This window comes from Procambarus clarkii, chromosome 69, assembly GCF_040958095.1.
Source record: "Procambarus clarkii isolate CNS0578487 chromosome 69, FALCON_Pclarkii_2.0, whole genome shotgun sequence".
NCBI classification, from domain to species: domain Eukaryota; kingdom Metazoa; phylum Arthropoda; class Malacostraca; order Decapoda; family Cambaridae; genus Procambarus; species Procambarus clarkii.
The window spans coordinates 25,341,400-25,367,522 of NC_091218.1; the positions used below are offsets into that span (position 1 = coordinate 25,341,400).

The 26,123-nt window shown below is 42.5% G+C and overlaps 1 protein-coding gene across 9 annotated transcripts in view; it reads left to right on the plus strand.

Annotated features, from left to right (window-relative positions):
- Positions 1–26,123, plus strand: part of LOC123772175 (ankyrin repeat, PH and SEC7 domain containing protein secG) — a 96,738-nt gene that overhangs the window by 32,206 nt on the left and 38,409 nt on the right. For 8 of the 9 annotated variants that reach the window (XM_045765226.2, XM_069311284.1, XM_069311291.1 and 5 more), the window contains 4 exons: positions 10,905–11,141; positions 15,149–15,355; positions 20,285–20,415; positions 23,907–24,102. In XM_045765226.2, coding sequence (XP_045621182.1) covers positions 10,905–11,141; positions 15,149–15,355; positions 20,285–20,415; positions 23,907–24,102 — 771 coding nt within the window. The remainder of the gene's footprint in view (positions 1–10,904; positions 11,142–15,148; positions 15,356–20,284; positions 20,416–23,906; positions 24,103–26,123) is intronic. The other variant, XM_069311290.1, reaches the window with a different exon arrangement.

A 26,123-nucleotide genomic window follows, 5' to 3' on the forward strand; every position in this document is an offset into this window, starting at 1 on the left:
CCTAACCTATCTTTATATGTTAGGTTAGGTTAGGTAGCCGAAAAAGCTAAATTAGGTTAAGTTAGGTAGGTTAGGTAGTCGAAAAAACATTAATTCATGAAAACTTGGCTTATTAGGCAAATCGGGCCTTGCATAGTAGGCTGAGAAGTGCGTTCTGGCTACTAGGTACGACATATATATATATATATATATATATATATATATATATATATATATATTTTATTAAATATGACCGAAAAAGTAAGATTAATAATTCTAACACGAATTTTCTCAATCTTTCGTACATTATGCTTCACTGTTGGAGGTAAATCAAAAATCACTTCTCCAAAATTCATTTTTATTTCTAGTCTGACGCGACACGGGCGCGTTTCGTAAAACTTATTACATTTTCAAAGACTTCACAAATACACAACTGATTAGAACTTGCATTTCCCTGATTTTATATCTACATTTGAGTGAGGTGGGAAGGGTGATGTGGCATTACATTTGAGTGAGGTGGGAAGGATGATGTGGCATTAGAGGATATTAATAGGGTATTAAAAGTATCAACACAAGACAGAACACGAAACAATGGATATTGAATAGAAGTGTTTGTAGAAAGCCTATTGGTCCATATTTCTTGATGCTTCTATATTGGAGCGGAGTCTTGAGGTGGGTAGAATATAGTTGTGCAATAATTGGCTGTTGATTGCTGGTGTTGACTTCTTGATGTGTAGTGCCTCGCAAACGTCAAGCCGCCTGCTATCGCTGTATCTATCGATGATTTCTGTGTTGTTTACTAGGATTTCTCTGGCGATGGTTTGGTTATGGGAAGAGATTATATGTTCCTTAATGGAGCCCTGTTGTTTATGCATCGTTAAACGCCTAGAAAGAGATGTTGTTGTCTTGCCTATATACTGGGTTTTTTGGAGCTTACAGTCCCCAAGTGGGCATTTGAAGGCATAGACGACGTTAGTCTCTTTTAAAGCGTTCTGTTTCGTGTCTGGAGAGTTTCTCATGAGTAGGCTGGCCGTTTTTCTGGTTTTATAGTAAATCGTCAGTTGTATCCTCTGATTTTTGTCTGTAGGGATAACGTTTCTATTAACAATATCTTTCAGGACCCTTTCCTCTGTTTTATGAGCTGTGGAAAAGAAGTTCCTGTAAAATAGTCTAATAGGGGGTATAGGTGTTGTGTTAGTTGTCTCTTCGGAGGTTGCATGGCTTTTCACTTTCCTTCTTATGATGTCTTCGATGAAACCATTGGAGAAGCCGTTATTGACTAGAACCTGCCTTACCCTACAGAGTTCTTCGTCGACTTGCTTCCATTCTGAGCTGTGGCTGAGAGCACGGTCGACGTATGCGTTAACAACACTCCTCTTGTACCTGTCAGGGCAGTCGCTGTTGGCATTTAGGCACATTCCTATGTTTGTTTCCTTTGTGTAGACTGCAGTGTGGAAACCTCCGCCCTTTTCCATGACTGTTACATCTAGAAAAGGCAGCTTCCCATCCTTTTCCGTCTCGTAAGTGAAACGCAGCACGGAACTCTGCTCAAATGCCTCCTTCAGCTCCTGCAGATGTCTGACATCAGGTACCTGTGTAAAAATGTCGTCAACATACCTGCAGTATATGGCCGGTTTCAAGTTCATGTCGACTAAGACTTTTTGCTCGATGGTACCCATGTAGAAGTTTGCAAACAGGACACCTAGGGGAGAACCCATAGCGACCCCATCTACTTGCTTATACATATGCCCATCCGGGCTCAAGAAGGGTGCCTCTTTAGTACAAGCTTGGAGTAGTTTCCTCAGAATACTTTCTGGCATGTCAAGAGGAGTACAGGCTGGATCACGATACACTCTGTCGGCTATCATTCCGATTGTCTCGTCCACAGGTACGTTGGTAAACAGCGATTCTACGTCCAACGAGGCTCTTATCCCTGTGGCCCGTGCGCCCCGCAGTAAGTCCACAAATTCCTTTGGAGACTTCAGGCTGAAGGCGCAAGGAACATAAGGAGTCAGCAGGCCATTGAGTCGCTTTGCCAATCTGTACGTGGGTGTGGGTATCTGGCTAATGATTGGCCGAAGTGGGTTTCCAGGCTTGTGCGTCTTGACATTTCCATACGCATATCCAGGTTTATATTCCCCAATGATCTTTGGCAGGTGGAGTCCGGATTTCTTGGCGTTCACAGTTTCGATCAGTTTGTTGACCTTTGCTTTTAATTCGGCTGTAGTGTCCTTCGTTACCCTTTGGAACTTAGTTTGGTCAGAGAGTATGATGTTCATTTTCGCCAGATATTCGTCTTTTTAGGAGGAAAAGAATCGAGGCAACTACAGAAGCACCATACTGTCCCCCGAGCTTAGAGCGGCAGCTAAAAGCCTTCGTGAGAACAAGGAGATAGTTGTCAGGAGAGGTGACAAGTCGCCAATATATGTCATTCTTAAAAAAGACGAATATCTGGCGAAAATGAACATCATACTCTCTGACCAAACTAAGTTCCAAAGGGTAACGAAGGACACTACAGCCGAATTAAAAGCAAAGGTCAACAAACTGATCGAAACTGTGAACGCCAAGAAATCCGGACTCCACCTGCCAAAGATCATTGGGGAATATAAACCTGGATATGCGTATGGAAATGTCAAGACGCACAAGCCTGGAAACCCACTTCGGCCAATCATTAGCCAGATACCCACACCCACGTACAGATTGGCAAAGCGACTCAATGGCCTGCTGACTCCTTATGTTCCTTGCGCCTTCAGCCTGAAGTCTCCAAAGGAATTTGTGGACTTACTGCGGGGCGCACGGGCCACAGGGATAAGAGCCTCGTTGGACGTAGAATCGCTGTTTACCAACGTACCTGTGGACGAGACAATCGGAATGATAGCCGACAGAGTGTATCGTGATCCAGCCTGTACTCCTCTTGACATGCCAGAAAGTATTCTGAGGAAACTACTCCAAGCTTGTACTAAAGAGGCACCCTTCTTGAGCCCGGATGGGCATATGTATAAGCAAGTAGATGGGGTCGCTATGGGTTCTCCCCTAGGTGTCCTGTTTGCAAACTTCTACATGGGTACCATCGAGCAAAAAGTCTTAGTCGACATGAACTTGAAACCGGCCATATACTGCAGGTATGTTGACGACATTTTTACACAGGTACCTGATGTCAGACATCTGCAGGAGCTGAAGGAGGCATTTGAGCAGAGTTCCGTGCTGCGTTTCACTTACGAGACGGAAAAGGATGGGAAGCTGCCTTTTCTAGATGTAACAGTCATGGAAAAGGGCGGAGGTTTCCACACTGCAGTCTACACAAAGGAAACAAACATAGGAATGTGCCTAAATGCCAACAGCGACTGCCCTGACAGGTACAAGAGGAGTGTTGTTAACGCATACGTCGACCGTGCTCTCAGCCACAGCTCAGAATGGAAGCAAGTCGACGAAGAACTCTGTAGGGTAAGGCAGGTTCTAGTCAATAACGGCTTCTCCAATGGTTTCATCGAAGACATCATAAGAAGGAAAGTGAAAAGCCATGCAACCTCCGAAGAGACAACTAACACAACACCTATACCCCCTATTAGACTATTTTACAGGAACTTCTTTTCCACAGCTCATAAAACAGAGGAAAGGGTCCTGAAAGATATTGTTAATAGAAACGTTATCCCTACAGACAAAAATCAGAGGATACAACTGACGATTTACTATAAAACCAGAAAAACGGCCAGCCTACTCATGAGAAACTCTCCAGACACGAAACAGAACGCTTTAAAAGAGACTAACGTCGTCTATGCCTTCAAATGCCCACTTGGGGACTGTAAGCTCCAAAAAACCCAGTATATAGGCAAGACAACAACATCTCTTTCTAGGCGTTTAACGATGCATAAACAACAGGGCTCCATTAAGGAACATATAATCTCTTCCCATAACCAAACCATCGCCAGAGAAATCCTAGTAAACAACACAGAAATCATCGATAGATACAGCGATAGCAGGCGGCTTGACGTTTGCGAGGCACTACACATCAAGAAGTCAACACCAGCAATCAACAGCCAATTATTGCACAACTATATTCTACCCACCTCAAGACTCCGCTCCAATATAGAAGCATCAAGAAATATGGACCAATAGGCTTTCTACAAACACTTCTATTCAATATCCATTGTTTCGTGTTCTGTCTTGTGTTGATACTTTTAATACCCTATTAATATCCTCTAATGCCACATCATCCTTCCCACCTCACTCAAATGTAATGCCACATCACCCTTCCCACCTCACTCAAATGTAGATATAAAATCAGGGAAATGCAAGTTCTAATCAGTTGTGTATTTGTGAAGTCTTTGAAAATGTAATAAGTTTTACGAAACGCGCCCGTGTCGCGTCAGACTAGAAATAAAAATGAATTTTGGAGAAGTGATTTTTGATTTACCTCCAACAGTGAAGCATAATGTACGAAAGATTGAGAAAATTCGTGTTAGAATTATTAATCTTACTTTTTCGGTCATATTTAATAAAATATGTCTACAGGAAAGACTGCTACCAAAATATACTAATATATATATATATATATATATATATATATATATATATATATATATATATATATATATATTTATATATATATATATATATATATATATATAGATATATATATATATATTTATATATATATATATATATATATATATATATATATATATATATATATATATATATATTTATATATATATATGTCGTACCTAGTAGCCAGAACGCACTTCTCAGCCTACTATGCAAGGCCCGATTTGCCTAATAAGCCAAGTTTTCATGAATTAATTGTTTTTCGACTACCTAACCTACCTAACCTAACCTAACCTAACTTTTTCGGCTACCTAACCAAACCTAACCTATAAAGATAGGTTAGGTTAGGTTAGGTAGGGTTGGTTAGGTTCGGTCATATATCTACGTTAATTTTAACTCCAATAAAAAAAAATTGACCTCATACATAATGAAATGGGTCGATTTATCTTTTCATAAGAAAAAAAATAGAGAAAATATATTAATTCAGGAAAACTTGGCTTATTAGGCAAATCGGGCCTTGAATTGTTGGCCAGAAAGTGAGTTCTGGCTACTAGGTACGACATATATATATATATATATATATATATATATATATATTTATATATATATATATATATATTTATATATATTTATATATATTTATATATATTTATATATATTTATATATTTATATATATATATATTTATATATATATATATATATATATATATATATATATATATATATATATATATATATATATATATATATATTATATTTATATATATATATATATATTTATATATATATGTCGTACCTAGCAGCCAGAACGCATTTCTCAGCCTACTATGCAAGGCCCGATTTGCCTAATAAGCCAAGTTTTCCTGAATTAATATATTTTCTCTATTTTTTCTCTTATGAAATGATAAAGCTACCCATTTCATTATGTATGAGATCAATTTTTTTTATTGGAGTTAAAATTAACGTAGATATATGACCGAACCTAACCAACCCTACCTAACCTAACCTAACCTATCTTTATAGGTTAGGTTAGGTTAGGTAGCCGAAAAAGTTAGGTTAGGTTTGGTAAGGTAGGTTAGGTAGTCGAAAAAACATTAATTCATGAAAACTTGGCTTATTAAGCAAATTGGGCCTTGCATAGTAGGCTGAGAAGTGCGTTCTGGCTACTAGGTACGACATATATATATATATATATATATAATATATATATATATATATATATATATATATATATATATATATATATATATATATATATATATATATGTCGTACCTAGTAGCCAGAACTCACTTCTCAGCCTACTATTCAAGGCCCGATTTGCCTAATAAGCCAAGTTTTCCTGAATTAATATATTTACTATAATTTTTTTCTTATGAAATGATAAAGCAACCCTTTTCTCTATGTATGAGGTCAATTTTTTTTTATTGGAGTTAAAATTAACGTAGATATATGACCGAACCTAACCAACCCTACCTAACCTAACCTAACCTATATTTATAAGTAAGGTTAGGTTAGGTAGCCAAAAAAAGCTAGGTTAGGTTAGGTTAGGTAGGTTAGGTAGACGAAAAAACATTAATTCATGAAAACTTGGCTTATTAGGCAAATCGGGCCTTGAATAGTAGGCTGAGAAGTGCGTTCTGGCTATTAGGTACGACATATATATATATATTAGTATATTTTGGTAGCAGTCTTTCCTGTAGACATATATTATTAAATATGACCGAAAAAGTAAGATTAATAATTCTAACACGAATTTTCTCAATCTTTCGTACATTACGCTTCACTGTTGGAGGTAAATCAAAAATCACTTCTCCAAAATTCATTTTTATTTCTAGTCTGACGCGACACGGGCGCGTTTCGTAAAACTTATTACATTTTCAAAGACTTCACAAATACACAACTGATTAGAACTTACGTATCCCTGATTTTATATCTACATTTGAGTGAGGTGGGAGGGGTGATGTGGCATTAACACAAGACAGAACAAGAGGGGATATTAATAGGGTATTAAAAGTATCAACACAAGACAGAACAGAAACAATAGGTATTGAATAGAAGTGTTTGTAGAAAGCCTATTGGTCCATATTTCTTGATGCTTCTATATTGGAGCGGAGTCTTGAGGTGGGTAGAATATAGTTGTGCAATAATTGGCTGTTGATTGCTGGTGTTGACTTCTTGATGTGTAGTGCCTCGCAAACGTCAAGCCGCCTGCTATCGCTGTATCTATCGATGATTTCTGTGTTGTTTACTAGGATTTCTCTGGCGATGGTTTGGTTATGGGAAGAGATTATATGTTCCTTAATGGAGCCCTGTTGCTTATGCATCGTTAAACGCCTAGAAAGAGATGTTGTTGTCTTGCCTATATACTGGGTTTTTTGGAGCTTACAATCCCCAAGAGGGCATTTGAAGGCATAGACGACGTTAGTCTCTTTTAAAGCGTTCTGTTTTGTGTCTGGAGAGTTTCTCATGAGTAGGCTGGCCGTTTTTCTGGTTTTATAGTAAATCGTCAGTTGTATCCTCTGATTTTTGTCTGTAGGGATAACGTTTCTATTAACAATATCTTTCAGGACCCTTTCCTCCGTTTTATGAGCTGTGGAAAAGAAGTTCCTGTAAAATAGTCTAATAGGGGGTATAGGTGTTGTGTTAGTTGTCTCTTCAGAGGTTGCATGGCTTTTCACTTTCCTTCTTATGATGTCTTCGATGAAACCATTGGAGAAGCCGTTATTGACTAGGACCTGCCTTACCCTACAGAGTTCTTCGTCGACTTGCTTCCATTCTGAGCTGTGGCTGAGAGCACGGTCGACGTATGCGTTAACAACACTCCTCTTGTACCTGTCAGGGCAGTCGCTGTTGGCATTTAGGCACATTCCTATGTTTGTTTCCTTAGTGTAGACTGCAGTGTGGAAACCTCCGCCCTTTTCCATGACTGTTACATCTAGAAAAGGCAGCTTCCCATCCTTTTCCGTCTCGTAAGTGAAACGCAGCACGGAACTCTGCTCAAATGCCTCCTTCAGCTCCTGCAGATGTCTGACATCAGGTACCTGTGTAAAAATGTCGTCAACATACCTGCAGTATATGGCCGGTTTCAAGTTCATGTCGACTAAGTTCATGGGTACCATCGAGCAAAAAGTCTTAGTCGACATGAACTTGAAACCGGCCATATACTGCAGGTATGTTGACGACATTTTTACACAGGTACCTGATGTCAGACATCTGCAGGAGCTGAAGGAGGCATTTGAGCAGAGTTCCGTGCTGCGTTTCACTTACGAGACGGAAAAGGATGGGAAGCTGCCTTTTCTAGATGTAACAGTCATGGAAAAGGGCGGAGGTTTCCACACTGCAGTCTACACTAAGGAAACAAACATAGGAATGTGCCTAAATGCCAACAGCGACTGCCCTGACAGGTACAAGAGGAGTGTTGTTAACGCATACGTCGACCGTGCTCTCAGCCACAGCTCAGAATGGAAGCAAGTCGACGAAGAACTCTGTAGGGTAAGGCAGGTCCTAGTCAATAACGGCTTCTCCAATGGTTTCATCGAAGACATCATAAGAAGGAAAGTGAAAAGCCATGCAACCTCTGAAGAGACAACTAACACAACACCTATACCCCCTATTAGACTATTTTACAGGAACTTCTTTTCCACAGCTCATAAAATGGAGGAAAGGGTCCTGAAAGATATTGTTAATAGAAACGTTATCCCTACAGACAAAAATCAGAGGATACAACTGACGATTTACTATAAAACCAGAAAAACGGCCAGCCTACTCATGAGAAACTCTCCAGACACAAAACAGAACGCTTTAAAAGAGACTAACGTCGTCTATGCCTTCAAATGCCCTCTTGGGGACTGTAAGCTCCAAAAAACCCAGTATATAGGCAAAACAACAACATCTCTTTCTAGGCGTTTAACGATGCATAAGCAACAGGGCTCCATTAAGGAACATATAATCTCTTCCCATAACCAAACCATCGCCAGAGAAATCCTAGTAAACAACACAGAAATCATCGATAGATACAGCGATAGCAGGCGGCTTGACGTTTGCGAGGCACTACACATCAAGAAGTCAACACCAGCAATCAACAGCCAATTATTGCACAACTATATTCTACCCACCTCAAGACTCCGCTCCAATATAGAAGCATCAAGAAATATGGACCAATAGGCTTTCTACAAACACTTCTATTCAATACCTATTGTTTCTGTTCTGTCTTGTGTTGATACTTTTAATACCCTATTAATATCCCCTCTTGTTCTGTCTTGTGTTAATGCCGCATCACCCCTCCCACCTCACTCAAATGTAGATATAAAATCAGGGATACGTAAGTTCTAATCAGTTGTGTATTTGTGAAGTCTTTGAAAATGTAATAAGTTTTACGAAACGCGCCCGTGTCGCGTCAGACTAGAAATAAAAATGAATTTTGGAGAAGTGATTTTTTATTTACCTCCAACAGTGAAGCGTAATGTACGAAAGATTGAGAAAATTCGTGTTAGAATTATTAATCTTACTTTTTCGGTCATATTTAATAATATATATATATATATATATATATATGCGAACAAGCCTGAATGGTCCCAAGGACAATATGCAACTAAAAACTCACACCCCAGAAGTGACTCGAACCCATACTCCCAGAAGCAACGCAACTGGTATGTAGAAGACGCCTTAATCCACTTGACCATCACGACCGGACAAAATGAGGTGATAGCCGAGGCTATTTGAACCACCCCACCGCCGGCACTCGGATAGTAATCTTGGGCATAGCATTTTACCAAATCACCTCATTCTTTGGGGCACACGTGAGGAACACAAATGCGAACAAGCCTGAATGGTCCCCAGGACAATATGCAACTGAAATAAAATGTAAATGCAACATATATATATATATATATATATATATATATATATATATATATATATATATATATATATATATATATATATATATATATATATATATGTCGTACCTAGTAGCCAGAACGCACTTCTCAGCCTACTATACAAGGCCCGATATGCCTAATAAGCCAAGTTTTCTTGAATTAATTGTTTTTCGACTACCTAACCTACCTACCCTAACCTAACCTAACTTTTTCGGCTACCTAACCTAACCTAACCTATAAAGATAGGTTAGTTTAGGTTAGGTAGGGTTGGTTAGGTTCGGTCATATATCTAGGTTAATTTTACCTCCAATAAAAAAAAAAATGACCTCATACATAATGAAATGAGTAGCTTTATCATTTCATAAGAAAAAAACTAGAGAAAATATTATAATTCAGGAAAACTTGGCTTATTAGGCAAATCAGGCCTTGCATAGTAGGCTGAGAAGTGCGTTCTGGCTACTAGGTACGACATATATATATATGCATATGCAATTGACGATCACAAAACACTGATCATTTTATGCGGAAAATCCACAGAGAAATATGAAATGAGGTGAACGTTTCGGCTTGTTAAAGCCTTTGTCAACACCAGACTGACTAAGGAGAAGGGAGAAGGGGGAGGATATATAGGCCGACACCTGACCAACCCATCCCTAGGGAAAATTGTAAGTCCTTACAATTGCGGTTGTCACAACATGCTTATAGTATTAGAACTGCCCAAACGTCTAATGCATTGTATCTACATACGAGTTTATGCGATCACAATATTAACTGGAATGGGGCAAAAAGCATTACCAATTGTGGGGATTTCGTGGAACGGAATTTGATTGAGTCTGCTCTAATCATTCAGTGTCCAAATCTTCTTAATGTTAGTACTGGTATGTACAAACTTGATCCATTTTTAAGTTATAATATTGCACAACAGTTTAAGAAACAACTCTGATAGAGAGGCTTACAATGTCTCATTATAATTGTATATTCATATATTGTGTGTTCATGAGGGTTTTCTTTATTCTTTCATCCTTATTCTCTGACCGCTTAATCCTCTTTGACCATTCTAAGCTAAGCTATACCTGTTTTTGGTTAATTCTTTCCCTAGGGATGGGTTGGTCAGGTGTTGGCCTATATATCCTCCCCCTTCTCCCTTCTCCTTAGTCAGTCTGGTGTTGACAAAGGCTTTAACAAGCCGAAACGTTCACCTCATTTCATATTTCTCTGTGGATTTTCCGTATATATATATATATATATATATATATATATATATATATATATATATATATATATATATATATATATATATATTTAATATTTATATATATTTATATATTCAACAGGCAAGTTGAAGTTTGCTATCTTTGCAATATAGAATTTGAGAAAGTTTTGGGATTCCAGCAAGGCTGCAGTTGTCTTGTGATAAAAGTAGAACCACCCAGAAAATGTTTTACTCAAAGTATATCAATATTAGATAAATTTTTCATGTAATAATTTTTACTTACAGGGGATTCTTCAGGTCCCATTCTGTCATCCACTGAAGACTCGGATTCTGCTTTGATTGCAGAGAAACGTCACCACCACCACCTTCATCGGCATTCATCTTCCATTCTTTTGCAGCGCACACTTGGTCGAGGCAGAGCTAATATTGTGTCCTCTGATTCTGAATTTGAAACTGAAAATAGGAGACATAGAAGACATGCTCGTCATAACCATCGCTCACATCGACACGAGAGAGACAATGGTATGGGATATGTTTTCTCTACAGTACAGTATAATATTATGTATTTATAAGATGGGTGGTTAAAAAGTTTTGCAGAGGATATAAAGCATAAATATTTAGCAAAGCCACAACTCATTATATTTTTCAATACAGTTTCCCCTGACTTCAGTTGACTTACTCCATATATCTTTTAGACTCATTATGAATGTCATACATATAGTTTATCTTCCTACTGTGCCTCAAACCATACCTTGGTTGTCTGGAAGTGCTCCATCAGTGGCTCCCTGTTATTTACAACTGGTTAGCTCTGCCCAATTAAAATAAAAAACCCACATTTGATGTAATGTCATGTCAATTTCTGGGTGAGCCCCAGTGGCTCCTTGAAGCTACTATCACTGATAGTGTACCGTCTACTAGGTTGCATCAGTCACAAAGTTTTATTTACCAAACGGGCACCAGCGCCAGAACTTGGCCCCCTTAACAGAGGTGTAGAGAACAGTGGCATTTATTTATTTATTTATGCCACCACTAGGGAAACAATCAGAAAGTCAGCAAGTCAAAACATACCATTGCTTCTTTCAGTAAAACCTGCAGCTTTGAGAACCACCATAAAAACTCCTCCGACTATGTAAAGAACCAGTGTTGAATGTAATGAAACACCAATTTCTGGATGAGCTCTGGAGGCTCCTTGAAACTATTACACCCAAACAGTGCCATACTACTAGGTGTCATCAGTCACAGAATTCTTATTGGCCTACTGGGGACCACAAGCCAGAATCAGGTCCCCTCAGAGAGGTGCAGGGAGCGGTGGCCCTATGAAAACTTTGCATTTAAGCCTTAAGTTGCGCATCTCATCATATGATGCTTTGACCGACTTACAGTAAATTGCGCATCACATCATATGTTGCTTTGGAGTACTATGCAATATTTAAACGGCCCGCAGATACACCACAGAGATATTACAGGAAAGAGATGGTTGGGTTGACTGCATCTATCTGGACCTAAAAAAGGCTTTCGACAGAATTCCACATAAGAGGTTGTTCTGGAAACTGGAAAATATTGGAGGGGTGACAGGTAAGCTTCTAACATGGATGAAAAATTTTCTGACTGATAGAAAAATGAGGGCAGTGATCAGAGGCAATGTATTGGATTGGAGAAATGTCACAAGTGGAGTACCACAGGGTTCAGTTCTTGCACCAGTGATGTTTATTGTCTACATAAATGATCTACCAGTTGGTATACAGAATTATATGAACATGTTTGCTGCTGATGCTAAGATAATAGGAAGGATAAAAAACTTAGATGATTGTCATGCCCTTCAAGATGACCTGGACAAAATAAGTATATGGAGCACCACTTGGCAAATGGAATTTAATGTTAATAAATGCCATGTTATGGAATGCAGAATAGGAGAACATAGACCTCACACAACCTATATATTATGTGAGAAATCTTTAAAGAATTCTGATAAAGAAAGAGATCTAGGGGTGGTTCTAGATAGAAAACTATCACCTGAGGACCACATAAAGAATATTGTGCGAGGAGCCTATGCCACGCTTTCTAACTTCAGAATTGCTTTTAAGTACATGGATGGCGATATACTAAAGAAATTGTTCACGACTTTTGTTAGGCCAAAGCTAGAATATGCAGCGGTTGTGTGGTGCCCATATCTTAAGAAACACATCAACAAACTGGAAAAGGTGCAAAGACATGCTACTAAGTGGCTCCCAGAACTGAAGGGCAAGAGCTACGAGGAGAGGTTAGAGGCATTAAATATGCCAAAACTAGAAGACAGAAGAAAAAGAGGTGATATGATCACTACATACAAAATAGTAACAGGAATTGATAAAATCGATTGGGAAGATTTCCTGAGACCTGGAACTTTAAGAACAAGAGGTCATAGATTTAAACTAGCTAAACACAGATGCTGAAGAAATATAAGAAAATTCACTTTCACAAACAGAGTGGTAGACGGTTGGAACAAGTTAGGCGAGAAGGTCGTGGAGGCCAAGACCGTCAGTAGTTTCAAAGCGTTATATGACAAAGAGTGCTGGGAAGACGGGACACCACGAGCGTAGCTCTCATCCTGTAACTACACTTAGGTAATTACCTTCATCAGGGCTCTTGTAAACAGACGCCATTTAAAAAAAAAAATCGTGGGCCAAATTCCCGGGTGTTAGGGGCCTCAGTATTGAGTGAGCTACCAAACCTGACACACGCAGCATGAGCTCACAGCACTGCTGTTCAGCTTGTGACCACAGCATCGCCTAAAAATGCCATAATATTCTTGTTCATGCTATTATGTAGCGATGATATTATTACAGAAGACCCCTGACTGTGATAAAACTGACCAGGGTTCTGATAATAGCAGGATTGTGGTGATATTTAGCATTGTGCTCCATGGAGGGAGGAGTAATGCTGTAGGAGGGAGAGTGGTGGCGTTGTCTTCTGACTGTGTGTGGCCACCTTTTATTGACTGCACTCACCATACCAGCTTAGTGGTTCGCTATGGTGAACACAAATGTAGATACTTATATGTAACGTGTGCATAGAGGGTATAAACAGCAATAGGAGTAGGTTGGGAGCCGCCATTTTGGTGAGGGAGGTGGAGTCGTTTGCACGACTTATCATGTTGTTTACTGGTGACCACTATGGTCTTTGGGCACCATACCAGTTTACTTGTACAAGTATGGTGAATAAAACAGGTAGATACTTATATATAATGTGTGTGTATAGTGTAATAACACCACAAACAGTATTGTGGGAGGAGAAATATTTGTGCGTCTGGCCTTGAGGGCGGCCGCCACCAGCTGACTGTGTGAGTAGCTACGTCTTTGTGCCTTTACTCACCATACAAGCTTAGATGTACAGTTATGGTGAACAAAACATGTAAATACTTATATATAACGTCTGTATATAAAAGCAAAAACAGAAAATTTTGTTTTCAGAATTCAGAAATCATAAAAAAAGCAAAAAAATGGTGGGAGGAGAATGGTGGCAAGTCAGGTATGGTGAGGGAGGGAGGGAGGGAGTGGCAGCCAGTGGCGGGCTGCCACTGCCACTCAGCATACCAACTTAGTGGTTCGTTATGGTGAACACGAATGTAGATACCTATATATATAGCGTCTGTATATAGTGAATAAAAGCAAAAAAGTATTGTGGGAGGAGAATGTGGGTGAGTCAGGTGACTTGAGGGAGGGAGGAAGTAGCAGCCAGTGGCGGGCAGTGGAGGTTGCTGTGCTTCTGTGTGGCTTTGGGTCAGTGGTTGCAGCCTGTTGTTTTGACTTCGAGTTGAGGTGCGAGCACGGACCGTTTCCTGGGTAAGTCCCTCTAGTTTCATCTTTGGTGATGTAGCTCCGGGAAGCTGAAGGGGCTCCCCCCAGAAAACCAGCATTGAATGTAATGAAACACCATTTTCTGGGTGAGACCCAGAAGCTCCCCGGAAACTCCCCCATCCCCCGGTCTTTTTTTTATGTGTTTTTGACATTTAGCCTCAAAACTGTGGGGGGGGGGGGGGATCGCCAGCGCAGTGGGTCTGGGGCTCCCCCTTCCCCTCCTCCTGGGGAGGGGGAGTTCTGTCCACTTGTTTGTCTATTTTAGTCGTTTTAACCAGAATAAGGTTTAGTTTTGAGGCGCTTATCTTTCTGGGTGATTGGCTCGGTCAATGGCAAACACAGAATGTTCCAAATCTCATGTGCAGTTCTATAGGCCATTGCTCCTTGTGCTTCTCTGAGGGGCGCCAGGTTCTGACTCGTGGTCCCTGGCAGGCCTAAAACTCCATTCACATTGACTGATGCTAAATTCTAATGATATACAAATCAGCCTGAATAGCTCCGGGGAGCCTCCAGGTCTTACCCAGAAAATGGTGTTTCATTACATTCAATGCTGTTTTTTTTTTTCAAGAAAGAAGGTTGACTTATTTACGAACTGAGATTTGTACTTTATTTCATAAATTTGAATTTTTAATTATGTGGGTAAAGATTTCTGTGCTTCATGGCTAACAGCATGTTTTCTCTTATCTTATGTAGGACGCCACAAAGCATTGGTTAATTCTCATCGGTCAAGTCCATGGTTGGCTCAGCTTCATTCAGAATATTTGTCCCTTGGCCTGACTTCTCCCTGGTCTTTGAGTCGCAATTGCGATATTAACCAACAAGATGCATATGGGCGGTCAGCACTGCACTATGCCACTGAACAAGGCCATACATATATTGTTCACATGCTCATCAAATCAGGTAAATCATATGAGTTCCTTATAGATTATCGCTGATTTTTCTTCAGTATTTTCTGGAAGGAGCTCCTTGGTGGCTCCTGGTATCTTGCTGAGATAGCTCCCCACTACTGGGTCATATCAGTCACAAGACTTGTTTGGCCTACCGTAGACTAGAGCCAGAACCTGGCTGCCACCTACATAAGTATAGAGAACAGGGGGACTATTATTATCACCCTCATAGGGAAAGCATACATAAAGTCAGCGAAGTGATTGAGTATCTAGTTGTTAAACACTTGGCGGGTCGTATTCTAGAGAAACTAGTTGGTAAGACTTACCATAAGCTATGAGATGGGAAAGCTCTCAGCCTGCTAACAGAAGTCAGCAACCCCTCTGTTCCTTGTACCCCTCCTGTGTAAAAAAAAAAAAAATTGGTTCACTCTAAACTAGCTTGAATCTGATATTTGGAAAAATGCTAACATAGTTCCAGTCTAGAAAAATGGTAGTAGGGTAGCCCATTTTAATTATAGTCCTGTATCATTGACAAGCATAGCAGTCAAAACATTTGAAAATAAATAATTAAATGGGTTGAACCACATGGGTTGAACCATATTCAACCACATGGGTTGAACCATATTCAACCACATGGGTTGAACCATATTCAACCACATGGGTTGAACCATATTCAACCACATGGGTTGAACCATATTCAACCACATGGGTTGAACCATATTCAACCACATGGGTTGAACCATATTCAACCACATGGGTTGAACCATATTCAACCACATGGGTAGAAGACATGAAAAGAAATTGTACATTAACAGACAGACAGTGTGGTTTTCAATTGGGAAGATCCTGTGTAAGAAATCTTAGTTTCTATGGTAGGGCCACATAAATTTTACTAGAAAAAGATGGTTGGATTGACTGCATTTATCTGGGCTTAAAAATAACCAAAGTTGAATGTAATTAAATGTTAGTTTCTGGGTGACCCGCAGAGGTTCCCTGAAGCTATTCCACTGATGTAGTGTTATCCTATTTGGGGTCATCAGTCACAGAGGTCTTGTTGTCTACTGGGGACCAGAGCCAGAGCTTGACCCCCTCAGAGAGGCACAGGGAGCAATGGCCTATGAACACTTTACATTTCAGTATATCATACTTGCTATTGACCAGGAAAGGCACCCAGTAAGGTAGGAAAAACAAGAGCCCACTGGGGAAAATTGCGAGCTACGTTCTCAAAAGAGCAAAAGAACTCCTCCAGGAAGAAAACAAACAAGCAACACTTCATCCAACTAGCCCCCAGCTTATTAGTGCCACCCCCTCCCCCAGTGGAATGGGTAGGGGGGGGGTTTAGAACTACCCACCCTCCAGTACATAAATGATGACAAGGGAGGGAGGGGGTCAAGAGAGCCTTTAGGGCTCACCCAAAAATTGGCTTTTCATTAAATTCAATGCTGGTTTTCTGTGGGGGACCCTGTCGACTCCCTGAATCCAACTACCCACAGAGAGAAAAAAAAGAACTTACCAGGGAGGCAGCAGCACCGCAGGTCTCAAAATGAGGAATAGACAGTCGGCTGTGAACAGGTACCCCAAGACAATACAAGGCCGCAAAGAGCCTACCTTGCAATGATTTCGGGGCTCTCTGTCCCTGCGGCCCGGTCCTTGACCAGGCCCGGGACGTTCACATGATACCTGATTGCCAGGACTCTCTTTGATCTCCAAAACCCCACGCCCGTATATTGTTCCAAGACATATTACCAAAGATTGCCAAAAGAGTGGCATAATTCCTAACATCATGGGCACGAGGGTAGACCGCAGGCTGGCTAGCCTTAATGACACTGCAGACAACCTGAGATACTCGAGCCCTGGAACAGGTAACCAGGGAAACCAGATCAACTCGGAGCGTGTCCACCGACAGAGAACCGGTGGCCCACAGGTAGCAGTGCAAAAAAAGCACTCTCAAGCTGAACCAACCAGGCATCCACAACCAACGGACTTCTCCGAAAACCTGCCATCTCATTCTTTGCAAGAAAAGAAGGAGACGGCTGCAAACGAACAAAACGACCACCAGGACCAAATGAACAAAACCTCTGGTTCCAGAAAGAAGCATGAAGCTCCCCAACCCGACCCCCAGAGGCCAAAGATAATAAAAAGAAAGCTTTCCAGAAGCAATCATCAACCGAAGGGGCTATCACAAACCGAGGCAAAGAAAGAAAGGAAAGAGCTCGGTTCAAAGACCAAGAAGGCTCAGGCGGCACATGAGCAGACCAGAGATGGAAAAATACAAGAGAAAGCTTGTGGAACAGGGTAGAAGTGACATCTACCCCCCACCAGAAACAGGGGGTCCATGACCGACGCCATAGATACTAAAAACACACCAGTAGATGTGAGAAGCAAGCAGACTAGATCTAGAAAAACTCCGCCCAGAAGCAGAAAACCCAGGCAGGGGCAAACATCCCCAGAACTGCTAGCAGGCATCCCCCACAACCCCGGGAACCTGCAACAGAGGCCCCGGGGCAGAGCCATCCTTCACGCCCTCTGCCCTTAGAGAAAAGGAAGAGTCCAGGGGAAAGGCAGCAAGAAAGGGCTGCTGGTAAGACCCAAAAGCCTTGGCAAGAGGAACCAGGCTCGAAAACCTCCGTCCCCAACCCGAACGAGGCAGCCCCCGAAACCGCCCGAGTCTTGGCTCCAACTAAACCCCACCCCGACCCCGAAACCCGCAGACGGTCAGGAGCCGGGAACAGGGAGGGAAAGGGCAAACAGCACCTAACCAAAACGGGGCGGCCTCAGGACATCTGATTGGAAAGCCAACCTAGCACGTTGCAGCAACTTAAACCAAGCTTGCAACGCAGATGCCGCCTGTACTCTGAACAGTAATAACATCAGGAGAGTACTGGAGAACAAGCAGAGAACACAACTCTCAAGACTCCGGCCCAACAGGCAGCATGACGGAGGTAAAAGTGGCGACTTTCACCCTGAGACATGAAACACACAGAAACCACTGAACCCGCACAAGACGGGTTGGAACCCGGAAGACACATTCAATGGTCCACTGAGCCCCGACAGGGTTTTCCAGGGGCCCGTAGGGTAACAACTACGGGAAGCCCGGGCAAGGGGCTGCTAACCAGTTAAAACCCAAAACTAACAAGGGGTAGAGGACAACACTGAAAACCACTGCGACGTGTACAATCACAGGGGCCTAGCAGAGGGCCACCAAACACTACCAGTGAAACTCGAGCCACACTAGGTAGACCCCCACCAGGCAAATGAAAACATAAACAATAGAAAACCCCCACAAAAGTACACCGTCCCCAGAGGCAACAGGAACCGGTCGCCGTGTAGGTGGCAGGTTGCGCAACACCTTGAAGCCCTAACCAGCACAATACCAGTCCCTACCCAGGGCGAAACAAGGGCCCCAAGCCCCAGCTGGTCCCAATGGCGAGGCAAATGCTGAGCAGCAAGAACCTCCACGGGAATGGTTCCCGAACGCCCCAGGGAAGATAACCCTGTCACGCAGGGGCAGTACTCACAAGGTGCTTAGGGAAGGAAGCCCCTAAGCGCATGCAGCCCAGGTACTGATGAGGAGCACCTGGCCACCACACAACACAACACACGGCAGTGAATGCCACAAAAGGCAAACACCGCGTAGGAAACTGAGGCCAGAGAAGTGTCTGTCTCGGTTGACATTAGCTTACGAACTGATGCTAGGCAGCTGGTGCGGTAAGGTACGGGGCCACCCTCCCCCCTCTCAGGGCAGGGAGGGCTGCACGGATGATCAGCGAGGCAGTAAAGTGTGATGTTAGCTTGTTTGCTTGTTTCCTTGGGATTGTAGGGAGTTTCTACCTCTCTGTTCGGTTTTCTGTTTTAGTTTTTTACCATGTGGAGTTTGCTTTGTTATGCCTGCCTTTCTGGGTGCCTAATCCTGGTCGATGGCAGATAAGGAAAACCCCAACCACAAGGGGTTTTCCAGGGCCATTGCTCCCTGAAACCTCTCTGAAGGGGCCAGGTTCTGGCGCTGCTTCCTGGTAGGTCTGAACTCCTTAGCTAATGTTCTGGTCTAATATAACATACATTAGCCCGATAAGCTCCAGGGAGCTGTAGTGGCTCCCCACAGAAAATCTTTTTTTTCCAGAGATTTTATTTCCTAGCCACGGGGGGGATGTCATATTTGGAAGCCGAGCAGTTGAGGAGGTTAAGGGTTACGGGGAAACCTTGATAAAAGCTTATGAGTATAAATAAACTCTGGCTTCTTGTCCCCCAACACAATGAATTATTATTATTAAATTATTATGTGGAAGTGAAACTTGGATATGGAAAGGGGAAAACTGATCTAGAGTATTAGCAGTGGAAATGAGGAAGTATATGAGAGATATGATAATAGTAAAATAGGTGAGGGAATAGAATGTGGCACTGTGGAGTCATTGAAGCATTGTACACTTAAGTGAAAGGACATCTTAGGAGAATGCCTGAGAATCGTTTAACGAGAAGCATGTACAAGAGTGAAATAAAGGGATTATGCGGTAGAGGTAGATGACCAGTGTTCTGAAAAAGTGAATCATGTGTAAGAAAGTGTAGGAAGGAGAATGAATTTTAAAGGTTTATGGTAATTAAGCTTCATAGTGAAACTTTTGCTGTAGACATCCCTTGATGGGAAGCTCTTTAGGAAGGTGGTTGAGTGGTGGAGGAGCAAGGTGTTAGGGGTAATAAATAGATATTAACTAAAAATTAAGGACATAAGGCAACAATAACTACAGCTTGAAATGGATTAGTAATGTAAAGACGTGAGAGTTACTACACTACAAGAATTAAATATAATTAATTAAGAAGTATTACAGTAAAAGATATAGCAATCAATAGCAAATGTGGAATTGTTTGATTTGGCTAATTTAACAATCTTTATTCAGAATACTGTACTGAACATATTTGTTGAAGTGTAGTTGTCTTTTCCTTAAAGGCGTTCGAATAGACACCCCAGATGCAGAACACATGACTGCCCTCCACCTTGCAGCACAGCGAGGGCTAGCAGAGGTCATCACATTGCTGCTGGAAGGAGGAGCAAAAGTCAATACAAAAATGAATGATAAGGTAATTGATTTTAAACTTTTTGTGTTAAGTCATATATGACATTCTTAAGTACAGTATAATTATGTATTGATAAAAGTATCTTCAGGTAAAAACACTATTTTCAGATGGGTCAGGCACAGGAGCTAAGGAATAACTGATTTCTTAAAATGTGATGACAAAGTCTCCATAGTAAAAAATGAAAAACCCAGCATTGAATGTAATGAAAGACCTCTTTTTGATAGAGCCCTGGTGGCTTCCTGTAGCTATCCTTTTGAGATTAGTACATACAGTGGTACCTCGGAATGCGAGTGTCCCTGTATGCGAGTTTTTCGGAAGACGAGCAGGATTTACTCCAAAAATATGTCTCGGAAGGCGAGGGTTACCTCGGGACACGAGTTTGTTGATACGTGTACAGGCCGACTGGCGCGTGGTGGCATGGCGATCGCGCCTCAGTTTACCAGTGTCTCGTGTCCAGTGACTATCCCACCTGAATTCTTCACAAGGATTTACAGTTTTTTATCGGTTTTTTGGCCATTTGAGCATAAAAGTTGTCATTATATATCTTGCCATGGGTCTCAAGAAAGCCATTGGTAAGGTTCAACCTAAGAAAATAGCTGTGAGTAGAGGCAGTAGAGGATGTCCCTTCTTGATTAAGAAAATGTGTGAAGTATGGGAAGAACTGCAAAGTTTTGTTGAAAAAACTCACCCAGATTAAGTTGTAGCAGGCCGTTGCATTGACCTTTTAAATGATAATGTGATGTCTTACTACAGACAAGTGTTAAAATGTAGGGAAAAACAAGTGTCATTAGATAAATTCTTAGTAAAACAAGCAAGTCCTAGTGGTATGCAGGCAAAATGTGCCAGTGTGTGCATACCAGTGAAGTCCTCACTGCCTGATGTGATAATGGAAGGGGACTCCCCTTCCAAACAGTAACTCCTCTCTTCCTCCCACCTCCTCACCATCTTCCATACGCCTACAGCAATCAACAGCAAAGTAAGTAATAACTTGAACATAGTTTTGTAGGTTTATTTAGATGAATTAGGTATAAAAATTTAGTTTGATGTGGGGTTTTTGGGGTAGTCAGGAACGGATTAATTCATTTCCCTTTATTTCTTATGGGGAAATTAGCTTCGGAATGCGAGTTTTCGGAATACGAGGCGTCTCCAGGAACCAATTAAACTCTTAAACTGAGGTATGCCTGTACTACAAGTTACATCAGTTGTGGGAGTTCTGTTTGGCATCCCAGAGACCAGAGCCAGATCCTAACCTCACAGAGGTCCACTGAATTCAAAAGACTTAAGCCCTGAAACTCCAAACGATTCAAACGAAGCAAGATAATTTACTTGGAACTAGCTCAAGCCTGTTAGTACCAATCACTGACTTCACTTGAACTTGCGAGAACATAGAACATGCAATGGCCTTTAATACCCATTGTGCCATTGACCCACTTGTTCATCTCAATCATGGTCTGTATCACCTCACCCCAAGCGAATATAAGCATTGGGGTGGAGAAACATTGGGGAGGAGAAGCTCCTCCTAGTCCTTCCCTTTCTGTTGTGCATACTTCCTTCCCCTTGCTTTCGGCTCCGAACCGTCGGCGGGTTTCGGGGCTGGGGCAGGGTCTGGTTGGGTTGAGATTTGGGCGATCTCGGGGGTTTTCTTCTTCCGGGGTGGCGGCTGAGGCATTCGAGCCTGTTCCTCCAGCCGTGCCATATGGGTCTGACCAGTGGGCTCCCTTCCTTAGTGTTTTCTACGGCTGCCCCGGCTTATACTTGTGGGGCTGGGGCTTTGGGGGGAACGACTCGGCTCCGGGTCCTGCCGTAGGGGTTCCTGGGGTTACGGAGGGGTTGTCTAGGGGCCCTAGGCCCCGTTTTGCTCCGCTTGGGTTTTTGTACCCTTGGAGCGGGGCATGCAGTTCCTCAGAGTGGGTTTTTCCTTCCTCTCTGCATTCATGTTGGTTTTGGGTTTACCCCTCCCCGGGTTCGGTTCCATGTCCCTTCGGGTCCGTTGGTTCTGTCATTCCTGGGGGTGCTTTTCTCCCCTTTCCTGTCCTTTTCGCGCTTATGTCGCGTAATTGTTCCCTTCGTATTGGGATCCCTGCATGACCCTTGGTTAGGGGGTCTCTTTGGGCCATATGTGCCTCTGTGCATTTGCACTTGATTCTCACGGTTCTCGTTGGTTCGCTGAACCCTTCGATACTTCCAATATTATTGGAACGTCTGTTATCTTCCAGTAAGGCTTCCCTTTAGTCCTTTCTCGGACTCGTTGGTCCTCTTCCATGCTTCTTGTGTTCTTTTGATTCTGTTTCTGCATTATTTAGTCTTCACATTGTCTCTCCTTTCTGCCTCGCCATTCCTATTATTCATTCCATATGCCTTGCTGGCGCCCTCTCTGGAAGATCAGTGTGTGGTTCGGTCCTTAGGCGCGGGGGCTGGGAGGTTTGTTTTTGTTTTGAGCGGTGTACACATGTGTTGGTGTTCCTCAGCTTTTTTTGCGGATTCTGCGCCGTTCTCGCTCCTCTTGTCTCCGGTCATAATCCCCTGGATACTCGGTGTTCTGAATTTTGTGTGGAGTGATCTTCTAGTTCTTTTCTCGGTTTGCGAGTGTGGGGTGGCCCCGAGTGGCGCCTCCTCCACCTCTGTTCTGCATGCACCTCGTCTTCTCCTCCTGGGCATGCACCTCTGGACATTCTCCACTAGGGATGCTCCTGTTACATTGCACGGCTCAGCTGTGTCATGACACGGTAGTGTGTCTGTTCTGCAGGTGAGATTGTACTGTCTGGCGACTTTGTCGGGCCAGGTGCTGGTTCTCGCTTTTTGGTGGGGTGTTAGGTGTTGTGTGTTTTGCTTGGACACTTTGTGTGTTTCTTACAGTGACTTTACATTGTCCGTGTATCTTGTTCTTAGTTGTACTGTGGGGTACTGCCCCGAATTTCGGTGCTTTTTGTTTATTTTTTTGGTGCCTGGGTCTTTTCTCGATATTTGGACACTCTTCCCTCAGTCCGTGCTTTCTGTGTCTTTATTCATTGACTTGTTCTCTGATCTCTGGACACTCCTTCCTTGCCTATCTTCAAAACCTGGCTGCTCCCTTATGTCCATGGTGTCCCTCTGTGTATGTGTGACCAGCCACATAATGCGATGTAGTTGGTTGTGTACATTGTGTTACTGGCTGCTCCTTGGTCCGTTTTTCGAGTCTTTTCCTTGCTTATTTGGGTTGCTGCTTCCTGGCGGCCGTTCCTTCTAGTTCTTTGCCAGCCTTGGTTGGGGCGCTGCTTTCTGAACGGATTATTTTAATTTATATTATTTCTTATGGGAAAATTCGTTTTAGTTGACAAATTTTTGGATGACAATGTGTCTCTGGGAACGGATTACGATCGTGAACAAAGGTACCACTGTGTATGTATACCATGCGCACAGGTGGGACATGTTACTCCGGTCGTATATATATGCCATGCACAGCATAAGGGTTAAAGGAACTTGACTGAAATAAAGTCTTTTATGTTTACTTTCAGAGTTCTCCACTACACATTGCTGCTTCAAGAGGTTATACAGATATTGTAGAGACTTTACTAGATCGTGGTGCAAAGATTGATTCACTGGACAGCTCTGATCGTACTGCACTTATCGTGGCTGTCTCTCGCTCAAACTACAAGGTTGTTCAACTGTTACTCAAGAGAGGAGCTAAGGTCAACATAGAGGAGATTCATGGTACTTCATCTTTAGCTCCTAAGGTTTATGAGTTGCAGTAGAGAAAGTAAGATAGTATCTAATTGCTGTATTAACCCCTGCACTGTGCACCTGTTTCATATGACAGGGTTGTGTGTGTGCCATTTAAACTGTAGGGAACTGGATGGAAGGATGGTGGGGGAACTGGATGGATGGATGGTGGGGGGAATGGATGAAGCTACCTGCCTGAGATTGTTTCATACTAAGTGTTTAGATCAGTTGCAGAAATTTCTGTTTGGCCTACTGGGGAGCAGAGCCAGAACCTGGCCACCTCATAAAAGGCGTAGAAAAGAGGTGACAATCTGCCCCCTCACCAGATAGTCTTCAGAAAATCAATGCAACTTTATAGATAACTGGAGGGTTAACAAAAAATGAAGCCTTTAAAACTGCCTAATAACTCCACAATTGAGTCACATGGAACAAGGGTTTAACTCAAAGAAGCTTGAAATGCATTAGTGCCAATTACCACCATGCAGCCGGTCCCATTTTCCAGCTGGTTCCCCATGTCAGTTCTCTTCCTAATGCCAGTGTCTTCACATCATCTTGTAGTACTTCTGGTCATGCCATCTCAAGGGCAAGCCCTAAATCTTCAAGCAAAGTGCTTGCCATCCTTGGACTTTGTTGTCCTGTGGGGGGGGCCATTGGTTTTTTGTATTGTTTCCTATTTTAGTGTACACGTCACGTGCGAGTCTTGATTCCGGCTTGTTGAGTGGGCTTGATTTGTTGGGTATTTCAGGCCGCATGTGCTCAAAGTACTCTTCCTTTGCAGCTAACACTGCCTTTGCACAGCCAGAGCTTCCCTTCTCTGGTGTGTTTGGGAGTTTGTCCCTGTGAGGCCTATTCATTGGGTGGGGGCCTTGACTTGGACTATTCAGGAATCTTGGATTCCACTGTTTGGTCCCTTAGATGGGGGGCATTTTTTGGTTGGGTTGGGATGCACTGGGGTTTGCGTGCTTGTTTACATAGCACACCACGGCCAATCTCCATAGCATGGTGTTTATGCTGCAGTTGATGTCTGTTCGTCTGGCGAGCGGACCCCAGTGTTGGATACCTACTTAGTTATTTTCTTTCAAACCTAGGAATTTTCTTTGAGTTTCTATCATGGTCTTTATGGAGTGGCCAGTCAAGCCCGACCTTGCTGATTGCGAGTTTGAGAGGTGTTTATCTTTGCTACCTTACAATGATCATTTTTTCTGCCCCCACCATGTTGCCTGTTGGGTTGATGATGTTTATGACCCAGAGTCCTGTGAGATGTGTTCTCTCTGACCCTCTGCCTTGACAGATTCCACCTCCCAGTTGGAGGCTTTTCAGGTGACTGCCGTTTTATGTGCAAGGTTTGCCTGTGTTAAGTGTTTTCAGCATATCGATTTGCTGGTTGGCCAGGAGTTGGCTCCTGTGGTGTTTAGGAACCTGGAATTATAGGTGATGATGACTGCCACCTAGATTCTATGCCTCCTCTTCCTTTCTCTATGGATGTGAATGCACTTTGTGGATTAATCCTGTCACCTTGGTCCCCTTTTCCATGGCTTGTCTTTCTGTGGTCATCCACACAGTAATTATGTCTAGCCAGCCAGTCTACCCTCTCGCGCATGACGTTTGGAAGTAATCCACATTCTCAGCTGTCTTTGCAAATGCGTCTTGGGCTAACATTCGGGTGTGGGGGTTTTGGAGGTCACACAAGGCTTTGATGGTCTGATATCTTGTCATTGTGCCTGGGTCCCGGCGCCCTTGTGTGGCCTAGGGTCGTCTTTCACTGACAGGAGTTTCTGCTTTGTCCTGATTCCAGTGGTACTTCCTCTTTCCTGATAAGTGCCCTTGTTATTTTCTTTTTCTGTGGGTAGTTAGCTTCAGGGGAACCAGAAGGGGTTTCCCCCAGAAAAAGTGCTGAATGTAATGAAACGCCAATTTCTGGGGAGTCCTGAAGCTCACCCAGCTTGAGGGAGGGTGTCATGGAGCCTTGTGTGGCTCCATGACACCCTCCCTCCCTCCAGGTTGTCAGGGAG